The 19,966-nt window shown below is 37.1% G+C and overlaps 1 protein-coding gene across 8 annotated transcripts in view; it reads right to left on the bottom strand.

The window, feature by feature from the left end:
• Positions 1-177: 177 nt before the first annotated feature.
• Positions 178-19,966, bottom strand: part of TBC1D31 (TBC1 domain family member 31) — a 40,002-nt gene continuing 20,213 nt past the window's right edge. For 4 of the 8 annotated variants that reach the window (XM_036338197.1, XM_036338205.1, XM_036338204.1 and 1 more), the window contains 15 exons: positions 19,755-19,931; positions 18,395-18,474; positions 18,169-18,315; positions 17,552-17,685; positions 15,582-15,715; positions 15,083-15,262; positions 13,499-13,731; positions 13,071-13,223; positions 11,939-12,074; positions 11,247-11,339; positions 9,242-9,382; positions 7,639-7,833; positions 4,775-4,913; positions 3,110-3,208; positions 178-514 (listed from right to left, as the gene is read on the bottom strand). In XM_036338197.1, the coding sequence (XP_036194090.1) occupies positions 381-514; positions 3,110-3,208; positions 4,775-4,913; positions 7,639-7,833; positions 9,242-9,382; positions 11,247-11,339; positions 11,939-12,074; positions 13,071-13,223; positions 13,499-13,731; positions 15,083-15,262; positions 15,582-15,715; positions 17,552-17,685; positions 18,169-18,315; positions 18,395-18,474; positions 19,755-19,931 (2,175 nt within the window). In that variant the 3' untranslated portion in view covers positions 178-380. The other 4 variants (XM_036338201.1, XM_036338200.1, XM_036338203.1 and 1 more) reach the window with 4 other exon arrangements.

Below are 19,966 nucleotides of genomic sequence, written 5' to 3'. Positions count from 1 at the left end.
CCTCGTGGAATCTGGCTATAAAATAAAGACTCGGCTTACAGGCCTCGGCACTGTCTCTCCATCAGTGAGGGCAGCGTCCCCCGCAGCGCCCAGCTTTCTTCTCTTTTCTGTCTTTTCTCAATCCTTCACCGTCCCCTCTCAGGCTCACCAAACCTGGCTGTGCTGGTGCGACACAAATACCTTCAAAAATTTTTATTGTGAGAAGTACCAGAAGCCATTTACAAGCCAAAAAGCATAAGAATTAAATAGAATACATAATTTTTCTACACACAGTTTTCTATACAAAAGGTTGATCTTTACAGGAATTTAAATAATCTAAAAATCAGTATCACTAATTGCAAAATAGGTATTTCTTTGACTCTTTCAAGGTGACCAGCCTCCTATGTGGCCAAAAGATGAGGTGCTTGACATCGGCTACGAGCCTGCGCGGTGAGTCTCTGGCGAAGGTTTCTCACTCTCTCCAGAAGACCCCGTTCCATGGTGTCCCACTGCATTTTTCTTTGGTTTAAAGAAACTTGAAGACAAAATTTAAAATTAACAATAGTTTAATCTTCTGATGTTAGCAAGGACATAGCATTTCTTTTAAAAGTAAACATGTTGTAAAAATCAGTAATGAAATAAATATAATAAAAACCAAATTTCTTAAGTAAAAGCCTGACATATTACCTTGCCCTACGTAGTTCCATTTACAAGATATATATATATACACACACACACACACACACATACATACATATATAATTTGTTGAACTGAATGAATACTATCGGACAATTTAACCACTTTTGGTTATTAAGCACTTTTTCCAATTTGGAGGTACAATCTTTTAAATTAGCAACAAAATCTGTCCAAAGAAAATTTGAGTTCTCTGTAACAACAGTAAGTTTCCTCACTAGGACGCTTAATGTAATGAAAAGGCATTCCACGTTGCCCAAATTAATATCGTACGCACCATGAGCACTTCCAATGATGAAATAAAAATGAATAAATAAAATGCTTTTAATAGTGGCTAACACAGGGAGAGGCCAGAATCAAGATTAAAATATTACAGAGTCCAAGTGTCAATCATGCTGAGTTAGAGGGGCCAGTAATACTGGAATTTGAAAAAGAAATGCCTTAAGAATACACTTCTCTGAAACTCAGTTACATAGTCAAACAGCTTCAATTTCTGAAACTTTTTTTTCTTCCAAGCAATATAACTTTTATGCTTCATTTTGCTGCCAAGCAACCAAACTTTATCAAATGTCCCCAAGTCAATTTTAGAATTTAGAATTATCTCATTAAAAAGTCCTGACGTGTCAGAAGAGACAAGAGCTGAGAATCTCTTATTTTTGTTTGACTTACATATGACTTTTTGTTTAATTCCTGTTCTAACACAGAGCTTATAGGTGATATAAGAGTATGAGTTAGCAAAAATATTTTACACAATGCTGGATTCTCATGACTTGTTATTGGGTGCATTTCTTATAAAGCTGGTTTTAGTGGACAATATATAAAAATTTGTTCTTCTAAAACAGGGGTGGGGGGTGTCTGGTTTGCAGGCCGTATAAGGCCCTCGAAATCATTTGGTCTGATCCTGACAAGGCATTAGGGGTGAGTTTATTAAATGTTTGACCAAATATAGCAGGCTAATATTTAAGTTGATAATTTTGCATGTCCAGCGAATGATGTTATAAATATCCAAATGGCACCGGGCAGAAAAAAGGTTCCCCACCCCTGTTCTAAAAAGAACTCAAAAGACCTTGTAAAATTCTGCTTCATCTATATGGTAGTTTTATTGAAAAAGTCAGTTTAAATAACGTCTAACAGAGGTTCCTGTCCCCTCCCTCCCCCCCCCCGCCCCTTTTAAAAACTCATAGACACAGAGAACAGAGTGACAGCTGAGGTGGGGTGAAGGTGCTGGGTGAAACAGGTGAAGTGATTAAGCAAAAAAACAGACAGACACAGACAATAGCCTGGTGATTACCAGAGGAAGGCAGGGTGAAGGGAGGTAGAAGGGGGTGTAGGGGGAATAAATGGTGACCAGACTATGGAGTGTTGAACACACTGTATGTTATACAGATGATGTACTACAGAACGGTACACTTGAAACCCATTTAATAAAAATGTAACCCAACAAATTCATTACAAATGTATGTTAAAAAACAACCAAACAAACAAAAACAAAATCCAAGTCAAGTACTTTACTGTGGAAATTTTTAGTTCCTTTATGGGCTGGTGCTGTGACTATATTTCCCTAAGATGTTTCCATTCCACCCCTTCCAAAAATGAACAAAACCTCTAGTGAATCAAGTCAGGGATCTACCCTCACCTGCTCAGCATGAAGCCGCTAGCCTCCGGCCATCTGACTTTAATAAGTGCTGTCCTTTGACAGTCTGCTCAATGCTGCTCTGCCTCTGTATCCATTTTTGTTCATCAGTCTATAATGGTCCTTATTATCCATACTTTCAAACTACAGTGGGAAGCCTGGGGAGGGTTGGGGGGGGGGGGGTAGGAGATCAACCGAAGGACTTGTATGCATGCATATAAGAATAACCAATGGACACAAGATACTGGGGGGTGGGGGAGGCCGGGGGAACGTCAAGGGGGGGAAAAAAGGAGACATGTGTAATACTCTTTGTAATACTTTAAGAAATAAAACAAAATTAAATTAAAAAAAATAATAAGTGCTGTCCTGGCTGCAGTGCCCACAGCAAACAGGTTTTCAATGGTTGTTGGGAGCCCAGCCCAGAACAGAGGCAAGAAAATTCAAATGCGTAATAGCTTTGAAAATGAATGCTGAGGTTTTCTCTTCACAAGGATGTAAAACAGTCAGGAATACCATTAATTTAGTTAGGGACAGACTTCTATTGTTCCGGGTGGTGCTGGTGCTAAAGAAGTGGAGAAGCGTTAATGATGTTGGCCGACTGCCTTCACTTGGGTTTTGGTCTGATCCCGTTGTTTCCCCAGATGGAGATTTGAGAATCTTGCTGCCTCCATTTTAGGATTTCCATCCCCAATGCCCTTGGAAAATGGCATCAACATGCCATAAATGTAATTTAAGTCACAATCTTGCTTAAATACTACTACATTTAACATACTGGAAGAAATCTTTCTTGTTTATCAACTTACTCCGAGTTGAGGAATCCATTTCAGAAATGTCATCTAACTGTGAGGTTCTAGGCAAACGGCTTGAGGCAACCCGTTCATTTTGGCATCTGGGCACTATTGCTACAAAAGTGAGGAGACAAGAGGGTGCTTGGGAGTGAGTAGAAAGCCTTTATTAATTCCAAGTGGCCCTTAGTTCACCAAAATTGTTGAGGAGAAAAGCCCCTTACTTTTCTGTTCTGAGAAGACTGCTGGGAAGAAGGTGAGACCATTCAAAAGGCCAGGAAGTGCAGTTAGAATTAAGAGCTGAGCAGAGGTTTTGGTAAAGTGCTCTGAAACACCTTTAACCCAAACAAAACGCCTACAAACAACTCAAAAATATGGCTGTTAGGACAGAGATGCCACACATTTATTGGAAGGGATTATGAAATATAATTAGCAAGCTTTCCCCGAGAACAGTGAGCTATCACTGCTGGCTTCAACCAGGCAGGGCCTAATCACAAAATACACAGGAATCAGAACCACCAATAGGCAAGTTTTACCTGAAACCTTCTTAGGTAGTAAGCAGAGCAGTGCCCACCCCTAGCTGGTACCCCTCCCCATTTTTAATCAATCACTCCCTTCATTTCAAAAGTTACACTCACTCTCCAGCTGTGCTCTTACATTTTCCTGCCTCCTACAGCTGTACAGCCAACAACACACCCAAGTCTTTTGATTTTTCATTCTAACGTCACTATGACCGCCCCTTCTTTTCTGCTCCCATCCCTAGGGTTGCCTCCGTGAGTCAGGCCCAGAATGTGTGGGTCACGCTCATTAAGGTGCCTGCTTTTAGCTGCTCTCAAGAGCTTTAGCTAACAGTTTTAACTCAGCTTTAGCTCAATGAGTCACTAAGATAATCTGACTAATTACCAAACGGCTCATTTGAACTGGTGTGGGGATGGCATGAGAGTCATCTTCAACTACCTGAGGGCTGTCACGTGGCAGAGGTGGGAAATGCCACCTGCATTTCTCCAGAGAACAGGCCTTAGTGAGAGAATTAAAAATCAGTAAGAACAGCAGAGTCAGCGGGGAAAACTTTCAGGTGACATCTGCATAAAATGGAATAAAGCACACAGTTTTACTAAAATAAACTAGAAATGGAACTTTGTAAACATGAAGGGGAATGCCACGGACCATAGAACCATGGAAGAAAATAGAATTCCACAGATGGCTGAGAAAATGTTTCTTTATTGAAGCTGTTTCTTTGACAGCCCCACTGCCTAAGCCAGTGATGGTGAACCTTTTGAGCTCGGCGTGTCAGCATTTTGAAAAACCCTAACTTAACTCTGGTGCCGTGTCACATATAGAAATTTTTTGATATTTGCAACCATAGTAAAACAAAGACTTATATTTTTGATATTTATTTTATATACTTAAATGCCATTTAACACAGAAAAATCAACCAAAAAAATGAGTTCACGTGCCACCTCTGACACGCGTGTCATAGGTTCGCCGTCACTGGCCTAAGCCTACTCCTTCTGAACAAAAAAATGGTGACTAGGGTGACCAGGTAGGGATTACCTTTTAGCTGAGCAATAACTTGAATAAAAGTGCCAAAACACACCTCAAGGATTTATCCACAATAACGGACCGTATCATTTAAATGAATCTGTAACACCATGGAGAGAGGAAGGCATTCACGGTACTCACCCTTATTATGTATGTGTTCAGCGTGTTCCAAAGCATCGTCTATCTCCTTCTCTAGAAACCACTTTCTAGATGCATCTGAAAGAGCAGAAGCTTTCTTTGCTGATTTCAGCTGAAAGTCTTTTTCTTCAGCTTCCTTCCACTAAATATAAATAAGGGGGTGGGGAGAGGGGAAGTCACATGAACATTGTGGTAATGCACGTTCCTGCAGTGGAAGAAGCCCCTCTGTCCCCTGTTCTACTTCCCTTTGTACTGCCCAGGCACGTGGCCCTGTCTGGAATCGGGTAAGTGGGTGCCGGCCTTGGCCAGGGCAGCTGAGGACTTGGAAAGCGGAGGCCCTTCTGATGTCACTCAGTACCAGGTGCACAAACAGGTCCCAACTGTCACTGGGTTAATGCATTTCAACACATTTCAAATCTCAAGTCTTATAAGGTTAAGTTTTAGTTTTTTAAACGAATGACAACTGTTTTATTTAGTTTGAATGCTATGCCTTAATAATAAAGTCTCTAAAATTCAGAGGATAATTTTTTTTTACTTTCAGTTTCATTGAGAAATAACTGGCATATGTCACTGGGTAAGCAAGCCATACAGCGTGATGGTGTGATTTACGTATATGGTGAAGTGATTAAAACAGGTTCAGCTAAATCCATCTTCTCATATAGACACAACAAAGAGAAAAGAAAAGAAAAAGATGTTTTTCTTCTGATGAGAACTTTTAGGATTCACTCCCTTCACAACTTTCCTGTCTATCATACATCAGCTGCCAGCCTTGGCCATCATGTTGTGGAGAATTAATTCTCTGCCCAGCTCTGGCATACTTAATGACTGCAGGGAAGTCACGAAATCACTACTAGCCCCTATTTTCTTCTTCCTAAAGTGAGAAAACAATAACCTTACAATGAGCTTAAAGGGTAAAGAACATAATCAATGTGAAAAACTATATAATTCCTAAGGTTTACCTATGTCCTAGCAATGCTACAGGTTTTATACACAAACTTTAAAAAAAAAAATATATATATATATATATACATATATTTTTTTTTATTTCAGAGAGGGAGGGAGAGGGAAAGATAGAAACATCAATGATGAGAGAGAATCATTGATCAGCGGCCTCTTACACAACCCCCACTGGGGGTCACGCCTGCAACCTGGGCATGTGCCTGACCAGAACTGAACCTTGACCTGGTTCATAGGTCAACACTCAACCTCTGAGCCACCTCGGACAGGCTACATACAAACTTTTTATATGCCAAATGTCTTTTATAGAAATGCTAATGAATTAAATATGCATTAAATAACAAACTTTAAAGAGTCATTGGGGCCAGGGAGGACCATAGAGGTCCATCCCTTTCATGTTACTGATGAGGAGACTGAGATTGAGTAATCCTCCAAGACACAGTAGTCAAGCTAGAACCCAGGACACTGGACACAAAGGCAGACCTCTGCATGCCATGAAAAGCTAGGATTCTTCGTGTACTCTCAAACACACCATTTTACCCACAGGAGAGTAATATCTAATTTTACAGTCTAGCCCCAGTGCCAGCAATCTTTACTTTGCAGATGTGGGATTTCATCACCACTTTCCTGAGAAGAACCTCAGTGATCTGGCATCACTCCCACCCCTTCCTGTCCATGAATGAAAGGGTTATATCCTGAGGTTGGGTAGGAGGAAGATGAGTCTGGAACAGTGACTTGAAGGAAATAGATTATGGAAAGCTGTCAGAATAGAACTATGATCTAGCAGCAGAAAGAGGAATGAATGAAAGCCAGTTATCTTCTTAGGGAAGGCCATTGTGTCTGCTACATTCATAGAGCACAGGTCCCCGAGTTGTTCAGGGAGGATCAACCAAAAGATACATTATGTGTGATATATACTCTTAAGTAATCTCCTCAAAACCCGTTCTCTGGTTCTTCTTTGGGAATAGAATTCTAATTCTATTTGGGATGATAATGCTCCCTGCTAAAAAGACTTCATTTCCAAAATCCTTTGTAGCCAAATGTGGCTAGAAATGCATCTGGGAATTCTGGAAAGGAGTTCTGGGAGATGGAGTCTCTTGCACTTCTGTCCTACCTTCTTCTTGCTGAATGGAATGTGTATGGGAGGCTGAAACCCATCATCCTGGATGGTTAAGTTCGCCTTGACAATGAGAGACGCATACCAGGAAGTAGGTAGAAAAGCTGGAGGAGGCAATGTCCCGATGGCCTTAAGTCAGGATACAACACCCGACTGCCTGCCTCCAGACGTCTCTCATGTGAAAAAGAAAAACTTCTCTCTTGTTTATCATCACTTTTATTTTGGTTTTTGTTACTAGCAACTACATATAATTCTTAACTCTTCCAAATCCTCTACATTGTAAGTATAAAGAATTAGGTAAAGTAGTAATATTATGCAATCAGCCAGGACAAATTCCACAAGCTAAGAAGCTGAGACACACTAATGAAATGGGAAGATGCTTAGTCAGTGTTAGGTAGCATCCATCAATATTGGACTTCTCGCCGAAACCGGTTTGGCTCAGTGGATAGAGCGTCGGCCTGCGGACTCAAGGGTCCCAGGTTCGATTCCAGTCAAGGGCATGTACCTGGGTTGCAGGCACATCCCCAGTGGGAGATGTGCAGGAGGCAGCTGATCGATGTTTCTCTCTCATCGATGTTTCTGACTCTCTATCTCTCTCCCTTCCTCTCTGTAAAAAATCAATAAAATATATTTAAAAAAAAATATTGGACTTCTCTGAGCAATACTATTAAACTTAGATCATCTTTAAGATATTTCCCAACAAAAAATTACTTGGTTTGATGTTTTTGTCATTTGGTTATGTAATATCTCCAAATTTAAATAATTAGTAACAAGATTATAACATTATTCTTACTTTTTTAGCTTCATTCTGCATCATTGCATTCAATACTTCTATTTCTTTCCTTCTGTTTTCCCGAAGGAGTTTGGCCATTTCCCGGTAAGATTCATTTCGTTGTTGATCACTCCACCTTTGTTTTTGTAAAGCCTGAATTTGCCAGTCAGTATTTAGACAGGCTTGTTCAGCTTTTGCCAAGTTTTCTTCAATTAACTAAGAAAAAATTGTACATTTCAGAAACAAGACCAGACTATATATAATTATGGCATACCCACTTAATGTATCCAGGGCAGCTGCTCGTAACCCTGGGTGCATATTCAATCACCTCTGGGTGTTTAAAGCAAACTGATGTCCAGGACCTACCACAAATCAACTAAATCAGTCTCTGGGGTGGCTGGGCATTGGTCCTTTTACAAAACTCTTCAGCCCGGCCGTAGTGGCTCAGTTGGTGCACCAAAAGGTTGCCGATTCGATTCCTGGTCAGGCACATACCCGGATTGTGAGTTCGATGCCTGGTCGTTTATAGAAGGCAACCTATCGATGTTTTTCTCTCTCTCCTTCCTCTCTCTAAGCATGTCCTTGGGATCAGAGGGGGAGATCTTCAGGCGACTGGAATGTAAGGTTGAGAACTTCTAGGCCAGCCGTGGGCAAACTACGGCCCGCGGCCGGATCCGGCCTGTTTGAAATGAATAAAACTAAAAAAAAAAAAGACCGTACCCTTTTATGTAATGATGTTTACTTTGAATTTATATTAGTTCACACAAACACTCCATCCATGCTTTTGTTCCGGCCCTCCGGTCCAGTTTAAGAACCCATTGTGGCCCTCGAGTCAAAAAGTTTGCCCACCCCTGTCTAGGCTAAGGGATAGGTGGGATTAAACAATTTCATGTTTCAAACCCTTGAAAAGGAGTCAGGAGAGCCCATTCTTACAGACTGGTCAAAAATCTTTAAGGAAAAAGATGGTAGGAATATTGTAGGGTTATCAGCCAGGAACTGTTGCAGAACAGAAGGTAAGAAACTCCTACACAATTCTTGGCTTTTGCCAGGCCCTGCCACCGACCCACTTAGCATTCTGTTTAAGGGATAATAGAGAACATTCTTTTGTGAAGATCTCATATTCTATTTCAATTCATTTAAGCCAGAATTTCTCCACAAGAAATTTTATAAGTTTGGGAAGTTTTCTTAAAGAGTCACAATGTACTATATCCTCAAATTTGGCATGAAAAACAATATGACAGAATTTCCAATATTATTTGTCACCTTCCATTTTACTGAATAATAGTTATTAATATTTTAGAGAATATACTTTGAAACTACTGGCTTGTATGTCAGGTAGAGACCTGATATCTTGTCACTAAATTTACTCAGGGACAATATCTGAGACCGTAACATAGTAGAATACTACAATTTATAGTTATTCTTTCCTTTGCATTTTTTCTAAGTCTTAAAATTCTCAGAGTACAAAAGACATGTATATGGCTGCCAAAGAAATATCTGCAAATAAAATGTGAGATTCTAGAAACTACGCTAACTGAAACAAAGACATGAATTCTTTCTTTCACAATGAGGGCGGATGGAAATTCCTCCCTTTATGTGTACACTAAATTGAACACATTTTTACCTTTTGGGCTTTTTGGTTCTGTGTTTGATCTGCTTCTATCAATCTATGAAATGAGCGTTCTTCAAGATCTACTTTTCGTCTATAGGCATCTATATCTTCTCTCATTTCTTTTGCAACAGTTTCTTGATTTCTAGTAAGATTCTGTTTAAAAAACCATTTGTTAAAAAAAAAAAATCACCAATCCATAATAATGCTAGAATACAAAAATGACTTTCCTTTTTTCCAGATTTCTAATATGCACACAAATAAAAACTGTAGTCATCTAATTTTCAAAGTAAAAAACAAACATCAGTGACATCAGTGAAAATAAAAGAATAAGGAGCTCTGAAAATTCTCTCATCCACAGGGGCACTGAGAACCCTGGCAAAACCAACTTCTTCAAAACTCCGGGAATTAACTGAAGGCCCGCAGCAATCGGGGAGCACTTATCCATGGCTGAACCTTGGTAAGAACAGCAAGCATTATGGCATTTTTAACTTTAATTATTCCTATGTCCACCCCAACCCTAAGCTCTACATTAGCCTGGAAAACCAGCAGCCTGGCAGCCAATGGAGGGGGCAAATGGAGTTGGCGCTCCTTCAAACTCCCATTCCCAGAGAACTGTCATCATCTGACCTGTCAATGGTTCTGAAAGACCCCACTCCCAAGGCTGTCTTTACTAGTATTTGACCTGACGAGGAACTCAACTACTTTGTCCAGCCTTTTTCCTGGGGACATTTGCTAAAAACAATCAGGGGAAACTGTTGAATGTATTGGCTGCCTGAGGCAATGGATCTGAGTTAGTATAAACAGGCTAATCAAAAAGCTTTATAGGGAAAGATGGGGAAGTGATGTCCACAGGGGGCTTTGAAAAGCTCTGATAGATCCTGGGACTCTAGAAGGCCATGTACAAGTGTAAGGCTGTGCACATGCCAAGGGCTATATGAATGCTCAGACCTCAGAAGTTCCTAAGCTGTCAACTCTGGTGAACTGAGGCTTTGCACAACCAGAAAGTGGAATCTAAGACAGAGTTGTAAACTATGTAAGTGTTCCAGGGCCACCAACATGATGTACACAGAGTCCCTTGGCAAAGACTAGAGGCTAACTGGTTCAAAGCATTTAAGGAAATATCTGTCCAATCACTAAGCTACCTGAGGAGGGACTTAAGTGGCTACATATGACAAAGACTGAAAACAACCCAAATATCCATCAACTGATGAACGAATCAACAAAATGTGATCTGTCCATACAATGGAATATTTATTATTCAGCCGTAAAAATAATAAAGTGCTGACTCAAGCTGAATCTGAACCTTGACTGAACCTTGAAAACATTATGCTACCTGAAAGAAACTGTCACAAAAAATCACAAATTGTAAGATTTCATTTATATGAAATGTCCAGAATAGGTAAATACAGAGACAGAAAGTAAATTAGTGGTTGCCAGGGCAGAGAACAGGAGTGAGTGTTAATGGGTACAGGTGTTGGGGGTGGGGGTGGGATAGTAAACAGTATTAAAGAAGATTTAAGTTGAAAAAGCAAATTACCAATTGTTCATAGCAAATAACCTCACTCACCCTTATTGATGATAGTTAGCAGTTACTTTCTAACAGAGTTTTTTCTACTTTTCTAACTCTCTATTTGCAGCATAATTACCATATTATTAGTTTAAAATAAAAATGTTTTTCAATTATAAGCAGAGAAGATATATGTATGAAGAAGTTGATTGCCAAAAATTCTAAACCACTTAAACTACCAACAGAAGAAAAACAGTTTAAGTTATGGCTCATTAAAGCCACTACAAATGGTAACTACAAAGATATGCAGCATTTAGGAAAAGAGTTTGATGAGGCAAAAAATAAAAACAACAAACTGTATATTCAGACATTTTTGCTACCTTACAATCCTAGATGACACTACGTTTTTCTTAAAAAAAAAACAACACATTAAAAAACCATGAAAAATACAGTCTAAAAAGAGTTTGTATGAACCCTGTTTTTCTTATATTGGAAATAGCTGATTTATACCTTCTCATAAAGTCTTTTTTGTGATTCAAGTTCCAGATGTCTCATTTCTAGGTCTTTGGCTGTGGTAGCAATTTCTCGATCTCTCATATTTACCTACATTCAAAGAAAACCACAAACTGTCAATACCAAAAAGAATTTACAAAATAATTTTTGTTTACTAGATTTAGTAATCTTTTAATCTGAACAACCCACTACAAGTGTTTAAAATAACAGCTACTGGGTTTTTGAAACCAGAGTAATTGATATTATATTAACATTCACTGTGGAATCTACGAATAATGTCGGAGTTAAAATTAAGCCTGATTTTCTAAAAAAGAAAGCACAATTATCATATGCTCATCTACCATACTGGGAGAACAGATGACAGTTCTTACCATATTGCATTAGCCAATATTCCAAGTTAGTAAAACCTGAGCAATTTAAATTTGCAGTGGATAAAAATATAGAATGTTTAATCACCAAAGACACTGGTCAACCTGATTAGTTTTCCTGGCATTTCTAAAATATTTAACCATAATGAAATATATGAAAGAGAATGAGAATAGCTGAGGGAAAAAGTCAATTAAGTTAGAGGGGCTATTTAGCATTCATTGTGAGCTCCAGAGGTAATATTTAACTTAAAGGTGTTCATTACATTTAAATGAAACTAAATGAAGAGGATGCATGAGTACTAAAAATAATAGATAATAAACCTTTCTCTCAATCTCATCATCCAGTCTCCTCAGTTCCATTTCCTGCTGATCTTGCTGAAGCTTCAGCAAACGCCTTCTTGCGGCATCCTGTAAGTGCATTTCCTGTATTTTCAGCTCCCTTTTCATAGCAGCTAGTCTTAAATACAAAATGCGGGGGGCGGGCGCAAAAATAGGGTTACAGATGTTCATATGGAAAGTCGTACAGGTTATACCAAGAGGAACAAGTAAAAACATTTCCCAATATAGATTTAAATGGAAAAACATTACATTTCACAACAATGAAAGGCCTGCCACCTACTTAGGTCCACTTCCCAATTTCACTGGTGCCACTGCATCCAGCTTTGTTTACAGTATATAAATGAAAGATGCCCAGTTACAAGTCTGCACTCATGGAAACGACAAGTGTCCACATGACAAGTCTCCTTCTCATATGTACATGTTCTTCTTAAGCTTTACTACTCACTTCCTCTTAATGCAAGTGATATCTATATCTCAAGGAAGAATGCCAAAAAGTGCTCCAATGTTACCAAAGATTATACTTATTCTCTTAGAATTTTAGGAGAAGGCTAATAGCTTAGCTCGGTAGCTCTTTTTAACCACATTAGAAATCTGTTTCATAAAGTCACTCCCAAGAAAAAGGATCATCTTAATTCATTTCACCATTTTACCTTTAAGCATTTAATACTTCTTCCCCTGTCCTCAAAGTATGAAATGCATGATGAGATAATCATTGTATGTTTCAATTTGCAGGTCACGTAGATATACTTAAAACATAATTTTAAAAATTATGCTCCATCAAAGGTAATTTATCCAGAACAGTAATACAGAGCATTTCTGTCCATTGTAGAATAATGTTTCTAACAATGTCCTCCCAGGCACATAGATCTTGTATTACTCTGAATAATCAGTGCAGTTATATCATAGTCAGGATACCTTTAGAATTACACTTGACTATATTACATTTGAAAAGTGGTATCTATACAGATTTCTTTTTATCAACTTAAATATTTGCTTACTGGAAATACCACAGTGGGTCATGACACATATAGTGCTGTTCCTGTAATGAAAAATGGAAAAAAAAATTGTTCAACTAACTTGTATGTCCAGACTTTTTCAAGCTGATAAAACATACCTCTGTCTTTGCTGTAGCATCTTCTCCTCCTCGTGTAGGAGCATTTCTCTCCTGGTTTCTTCAGCTTTATGGAGTAGTTCTTGTTTTTGGCACCAAGCTTCATCTTCAGCTCGTTGTTGGTCCACTTCAGCTTGCATATTCTTAACCGTCTGCCTTAAGTAGGTAATATTTATTATTATGTGAAAATCAAACAAGAAAACTTAAGTCCAAGAACAACCAAAACACAAAATGCATAACTGATAATACTAGTAGATAATTGTTTTCCTTCTATATGTAAGAATTAAATATCGTTAGAGATATTTCCAGCCTTCAAATGGTAATTTTACACAAATACATAATCATTTCACATGTATTTTTCATAAAAACTTTTCTTGTTTATAGTTATAATAGATTTTGTTTCTATTGAAGAACAACTTTCCCATGATTACCTCTCTCGTAAGTAATCCAATTCATCATTCCTTATTCGTTCGCGTTCCTGTGTCTGACAGTCCACAATGAACTTGGGATACTGGTTAAATACTGGATACTGTCCTTTTGTCAGTGCCACAAAACCACTGAGCACCCTCTCTGGCTGAATGTCAGCAGGTGTGGTATCCATGAGATGATAAACTTCCCTAATTACAACACTTATGTCCAGGTTATTCCGATGGTGAAAAAAGTACTGTAAGAAAAATTTGTGTTTAAATCGAGATTTACCTAACAAAGCATTTCCAGGTAGAATTAAAATGGGAGTTTAAAAATGTAACTATAGCCCTAACCAGTTTGGCTCAGTGGATAGAGCGTCGGCCTGCGGACTGAAGGGTCCCAGGTTCGATTCCGGTCAAGGGCATGTACCTTGGTTGTGGGCACATCCCCAGTGGGGGGTGTTCAGGAGGCAGCTGATCAATGTTTCTGTCCCATCGATGTTTCTAACTCTCTAGCCCTCTCCCTTCCTCTCTGTAAAAAATCAATAAAATATATTTTTTGAAAAAAGTAACTATAAATTTATCATGAAGAGGATTTCTTTTTCCAAATTCATTGAAGCTTTCCTTAACCCAAATTCTAAAATGAAGATCCAATTTTATATTTTCAAAATGTAAAAAAATTTAACCACCATATTACACACTTTCAAAATAACACTTTAAAATATTAACTCAAAATGAAGGCTTCTTAAATAATAGAAGAATACTTCAATATTGGAACAAATGCTTCTACTTGGATTTTATTCCTTCAAAATGCAAAATAAATAAATTGGGGGGAAAAATTAGCCTTTGAAAAGAAATTAGCTTGATTTTTTTAAAAATCTGAAAAATTTTCACATTATCTTGTTCTGCTGGCAGATCCAAATTCATACAGGATGGGGCAAAAGTAGGTTTATAGTTGTTCGTATGGAAAATACAATAATAAATAACATAAATAACAATACAAGAATAAACTCCATGTTTCACAAAGTCACCTAAAACACCCTGTACACACTGCTCCCCCCACCCCCCACATACACATATATATCTTGTGAGCATAAAGTAAAAATAAAGTTTAATTTGACAGGGATCACAAAATAAGAAACAAAAAAACAAACAAAGCCCAATTTAATTCGGCCTGTCTACCAAAAGAGCCTCTCCTTTTCAAAAGCATCTCTAATGCTTGCTTTCAGTCACTCTCCTGCCAAGCCTCAAAATTCTCAGTTACCATTCAGCACATGTAATAAGCATTCAGATGATCACAGACCAGATGGGTCACTGTGATAAGATCATGTACAGAATAAACCCCATTGTTAAATATCCTTTATACAGGGAAAAAAGGACAAAACTCCCATATTATCATGATTCTTTTCTGAAGCTAAGATGTTAAGACTAACAATCTGCTGCAATTGCCTGCTGAATTGTTTACAAACAATGAAAGAACATGGCTGTGCTATAACTTGCTCTCCACTATATTCCTACCCCTTCGTACCAGGACCTGACATACAATAGGTACTCAAAAAATTGGGTTTTTCAATGGAAAGAAATAAAATTTGAGAACTGCTAATTTACCTCAAAATCATCTTTACGATCACAGTTGAGCAAAGGAGCTCTAGAACATATGTTGTAGGCTACAACGGTCATCAGCAGGAATGAAGGATGGTTGGAAAAGACATTATCAAATAATTTTAGCCACTCCTCTCTTGTCAGTACTTCTGAGAACACAGTTTCAAGAAGAGGCCATGCATATAGCTAAAACAAATAAGAAAAAGTGTATTAGTTTCCTAGAGAAAAGTCATAACATCATTTCTAATAACTCCTTACGTTTGGTTCAGTTATTAAAATTATTACATTTAAAACATAATTAAGTAAAGAACTACCTTAATTTGGACCCTTCTTTATAGACTTTCAGGAAAGCAGTTTAAATGAGGAAAGAGAATGAAATACTGTTAAAAATACAATAGTATGTTTTTTATTATACTCTCTCAAGAAAATACTGTTTTATTTGTAATAGAACTAATGCTAGTTTCCAAAGTAAGTTATGCTATTGTAAGAACCTGACACTTCTTACCTGGGAAGTTACGTCACGATCTATGAAGTGCTGCAGCAGCTCCTTGTCATGAAAAGCCAGGACATTTTCTATCATGCTAAGAATATTGATAGGAGGGTTAGGAAAATACTCAAACCAGTGTTGACACCAATTGGCTATGAAGAAAAAAACGGGAAAGTTATCTTTACCTTTCTATATTATCAAAGAACTTTGCAATTTTTAAATGTATCCACTCTTCATGTTCTCTGCATGCCCATTAATAATAAAGAAAAAAACATAACTCTTTAAATTCTAGAAAAATAGATTTAAAAATTCCATCATGTTAACATAATATTTTAGGTTAACAGAAATTTGCCAATTTCTTCAGAGCAGTCAGTGAGAAACAAACAAACGAAAAATTAAAACAAAACTTCCCAAAGCATTCCTGATCCCAGCTACAAGGCACTTTCTTGTTGATTTGTTTCTAATACTGTATACCGTATTGTGTGTTCACACCCCAAGTCAAGTCTCCTTTCATCATCATTAATCCCCCCTCTATCCTCTTCTACCTCTCACACCCCCTTGATTTGTTTCTTTTCCTTTTAAAATAAAACTCTTAGTGTTACTGGCAGGGCAAACTAGTACAACCCTTTTGGGGAATCAATTAGAAATTCATATTTTATGACATAATAATACCAATTATTGAAATCTACCCAATAATAATTATTATAAATATTTGCATGTGAATATAATTATAACATTGTTAACTTATAACAAGTAAAAATTACAAACAACCTAAATGTCCAACAATAGATTAAATTAGTACACACACACTATGAAATACTACAGTCAATAAAATGGTTATAAAGTTTATAAAATAAGGAAAATGTATACAACACCTTAAATAAAAGTAATATGATTATAAAAATAAAAAACAGCCTAAAAGTGTGAAAAATTTAGGAAAACCCCCAGAAGCATAGCAGTTGAGGGATAAATTACAGTGTACCTAAAGATGAAATACATAATGATTTGGGGGAAATGCTCTTATAAGAAATTCACTTATATATTATCAGAGATTATCTTGGGGGAAAAGAATATTGGTAGATTTTCTTTTCTTTTGTATATTTTCCTATATTTTCTTCAATGATCAGTGAAAACTTATCAAAGCAAATACAATGTCATAAAATCAACAAAAAAACAATGTAAAGAGAAATATTCCAATATGTACACCTGGATCTTTTCAGAATTTTATTGTGATAATTACCTCCTCCCTTCTGTGTATAAGAAAAACACTCTAAGTAATTTAAAAATACATATAAGATTAGTTATGTTTGTTAAAACAACCTATAATTTGAGTCCAGTTTATCAATTGTTCAACTGATCTGATCAGCCAACATGGAAACAATGACTCACTTGTCAGTGTAGAGGACGATGAAAAGCAGTCAACACCACGATTGGGAATACAGGCTAAAGGCTCTGCCTACCTGGTCCAATCCTTGTTCTGCAACCAAGCTAACCTTGGGAACTTAAACTCTCTGTGCCTCGGTTTCCTCATCTATAGAAAGGGGACAGTAACACCACCTACCTCATAGATTGTTTTAAGGATTAAATGAGTTAATAGAGACAAAATACTGAGATGGTACCTGGCACACAGGAAGTTCTCAAACGTCAGCTATGGAAGATGAGAAGGAGGTAGCGGCCAGCACTTGCCACAACCGGCATTGTGTACTAAGTGCTTTATATGCTTACTACGTCCTATGAATAATAACTGACTTTTAGTAGGAAACCCATCTGCTTCCTTCTTACCAACAATTAGCTATAACAGTGTCTTCTAAAATACAACTATCCAAATATTCTTGTAAATGAGAGGTTTATGTGTAAGTGGCTGCACTATTTTATGCTCTATAGCTGACTGTTTCACACTAGATTTGTTAAATGTGGCAAAGGTGCAAAGACATCAGGGAAATGTACAAGAATTCAATCCTGGTTTCATTTAATGCTTATTTACTTACTTATGAGAGTAGCAACAACTTCAAAACAGATGAGTTGGTTGTTCTGGAATAATTTTACAAATGGAAATGCCAGGAGTGGAAGATACGGTGTGTCACTAAAGATGGCAGACCAGTGCGCCAATGCAGATAGGGTTCTGTGAATAAAACAAGGAAATAAAGACCAGAAAACAGATTATTATTAAAATTTATTTGAATAGACAATACATTCACATAATAAAAAATTTGATACAGAAGGTATATTTGCTGAAAATTCTCTCTCCCTATTGTCTAGCTCACATCCCGTTACCATCATCAAAACTTCCTCCAATGTGCGAGTTCCTCAGTCTCTCATCTTTTATGACATTGACACTTTGAGGAATACCAGACAGTTATTTCATAGACTGCCCCTCAACTTAGGGGTCAGTCTCATGACTAGACTGAGGTTATACATTTTTGGCAAGAATACCACAAAAGCAATGTGTAATATAGTGATAGGCTTCATCACTGGCGATTTTAAACTTGAGTACTTGGTTAAGGTGTGTCTGCTGAGTTTCTCTACTATAAAATTACCATTTTCCCATTTGTATATGATAAACGTTTTGGAGGAGATTCACACTGCTGCAATATACTGAACATACCTCTGTAATACTCTGAGTAGTTTCCTACTTTTGATGGGGTATTTCCTCTGAAGGTTGAGAAATGCCATGTGGACACCTTTATCTATCAAGCTACTAAATGCAGTATGATTTTCAGGCAACTGTAGCAGAGAGCGCCAGATGAACATTCTGAAATGAAAATGTAATTTTTTACCAAGAAAAATCTGGGGGGTAAAACCGATTTAACATGAAAGAATTTCAATTTTACCTGTATTTTGTTGGATATTCACCATAGCCTTTTAATAAGATTTGTAAACGTTTTTTATTTAATCCATCTGGCAATTCATTCTATAAAGAAAAAATATCAGTAAATGTCATAATCATAAAACTGAAAAGGTAAACTAGCCCACAGTGGCTGTACAACACAAGACATAGTAAGAAATATTTTTATGTCATTGGACTCTCTCTCTCTCTCTCTCTCTCTCACACACACACACACACACACACACACACAGACGGTAACAGATCATCTCAGACAAGGCAAAAAGACAAATTGGTACATCCTTTTTATAGAAAATTTGGCTATTACTATCAAAATTTTTATGCACACACTCCGACTTTAAAATATCTACGTCTACAGACACATTTGTGCAAATGTTCAAATATAATTGTACAAGGATATTCACTGCATCACAGATTGTGTTAACAGAAGACTGACAATACAACCTAAGTGCCAGCCAGCAGAGTACTAGTTAGATAAATTAAAGCATATCCATAATGCAGTACTATGCAAATATTTTTTAAACATTGTAGCACTATATGTACTAATATAAACAGATATTCAATCTGTTAAGTGATAAAAGCAAGCTATGGAACAGTGCTAAAGTAAGATTACATTGCTGTAAAACTTAAAAATAATATATGCAGATATACATATGTTTACATATGCACAGAAAACTTCAGAAAGGATGTCAACAACTATTAAAAACAGTAGCCTCTGGGGAGTGAGACGAAGAGTGAGCTAGGAAACAGGAAGGAAGAAAGTATGCTTTCAGTTTTCCGTTTATAACCTTCTGTACCATCACTGTCTAACAGATAATGCAAGTCACAAATGTCATCTAAAACATTCTAGGAACCACAGTAGAAAAGTAAAAAGAAGCAGGTAAAATTAAGTTGAATAATATATATTATTTAACTGAATATAATAAAAATGTTATAATTTCAACATATAATCAGCATAAAGTAATTAATTATTAAGATATGCTACATTCTTTTGTTCACACTAAGTCTTCAATGCCTGATGTGTGTTTCACATGTACAGTAGATCTCAGCGCAGACTAGCCATGTCTCAAGTACTCATCAGCCACAAGGGGCTGGGATATTTGATGGTGCAATTCTATATGGTTTGACTTTTACAAAAGCAGAAGCATGTGTTAATTTTATATTAACATTTTTTTTATATTAAAAAAAATTTTAAGCACATTATAATCTTAGTTATACTACTTTCTTCTCTTCATATTATTTTTTTTTACTTCCTAAGAGAGGGAAGAATGATGATGGCCTAGAAAGCATGAGCCTTGTTTACGGCAGTTATGACAAACGGAAGTTTAATCATGATGTGTTCTTACCTCTTTATTTTCAAGATGGCCAGTCAGGTCTTGCTTTAATATTCTGGTCTGTATTTTGTTTTCCTTTGATTTTGCTGGCCGCTGTACTCTTCCTGATGTTACTTTCATCTTAAAATCACCAGAAGTCAGTTTACGTTTAGGCAAATCTTCGATCACTTTCACTAAAGGAGGAGGTGGCTAAAGGGGAAAAAAAAATCTAGTAGCTCTCCTTA

This window comes from Myotis myotis, unplaced genomic scaffold, assembly GCF_014108235.1.
Source record: "Myotis myotis isolate mMyoMyo1 unplaced genomic scaffold, mMyoMyo1.p scaffold_m19_p_16, whole genome shotgun sequence".
Classification (NCBI taxonomy): domain Eukaryota; kingdom Metazoa; phylum Chordata; class Mammalia; order Chiroptera; family Vespertilionidae; genus Myotis; species Myotis myotis.
This window is presented reverse-complemented; position numbering and strand designations above follow the sequence as displayed.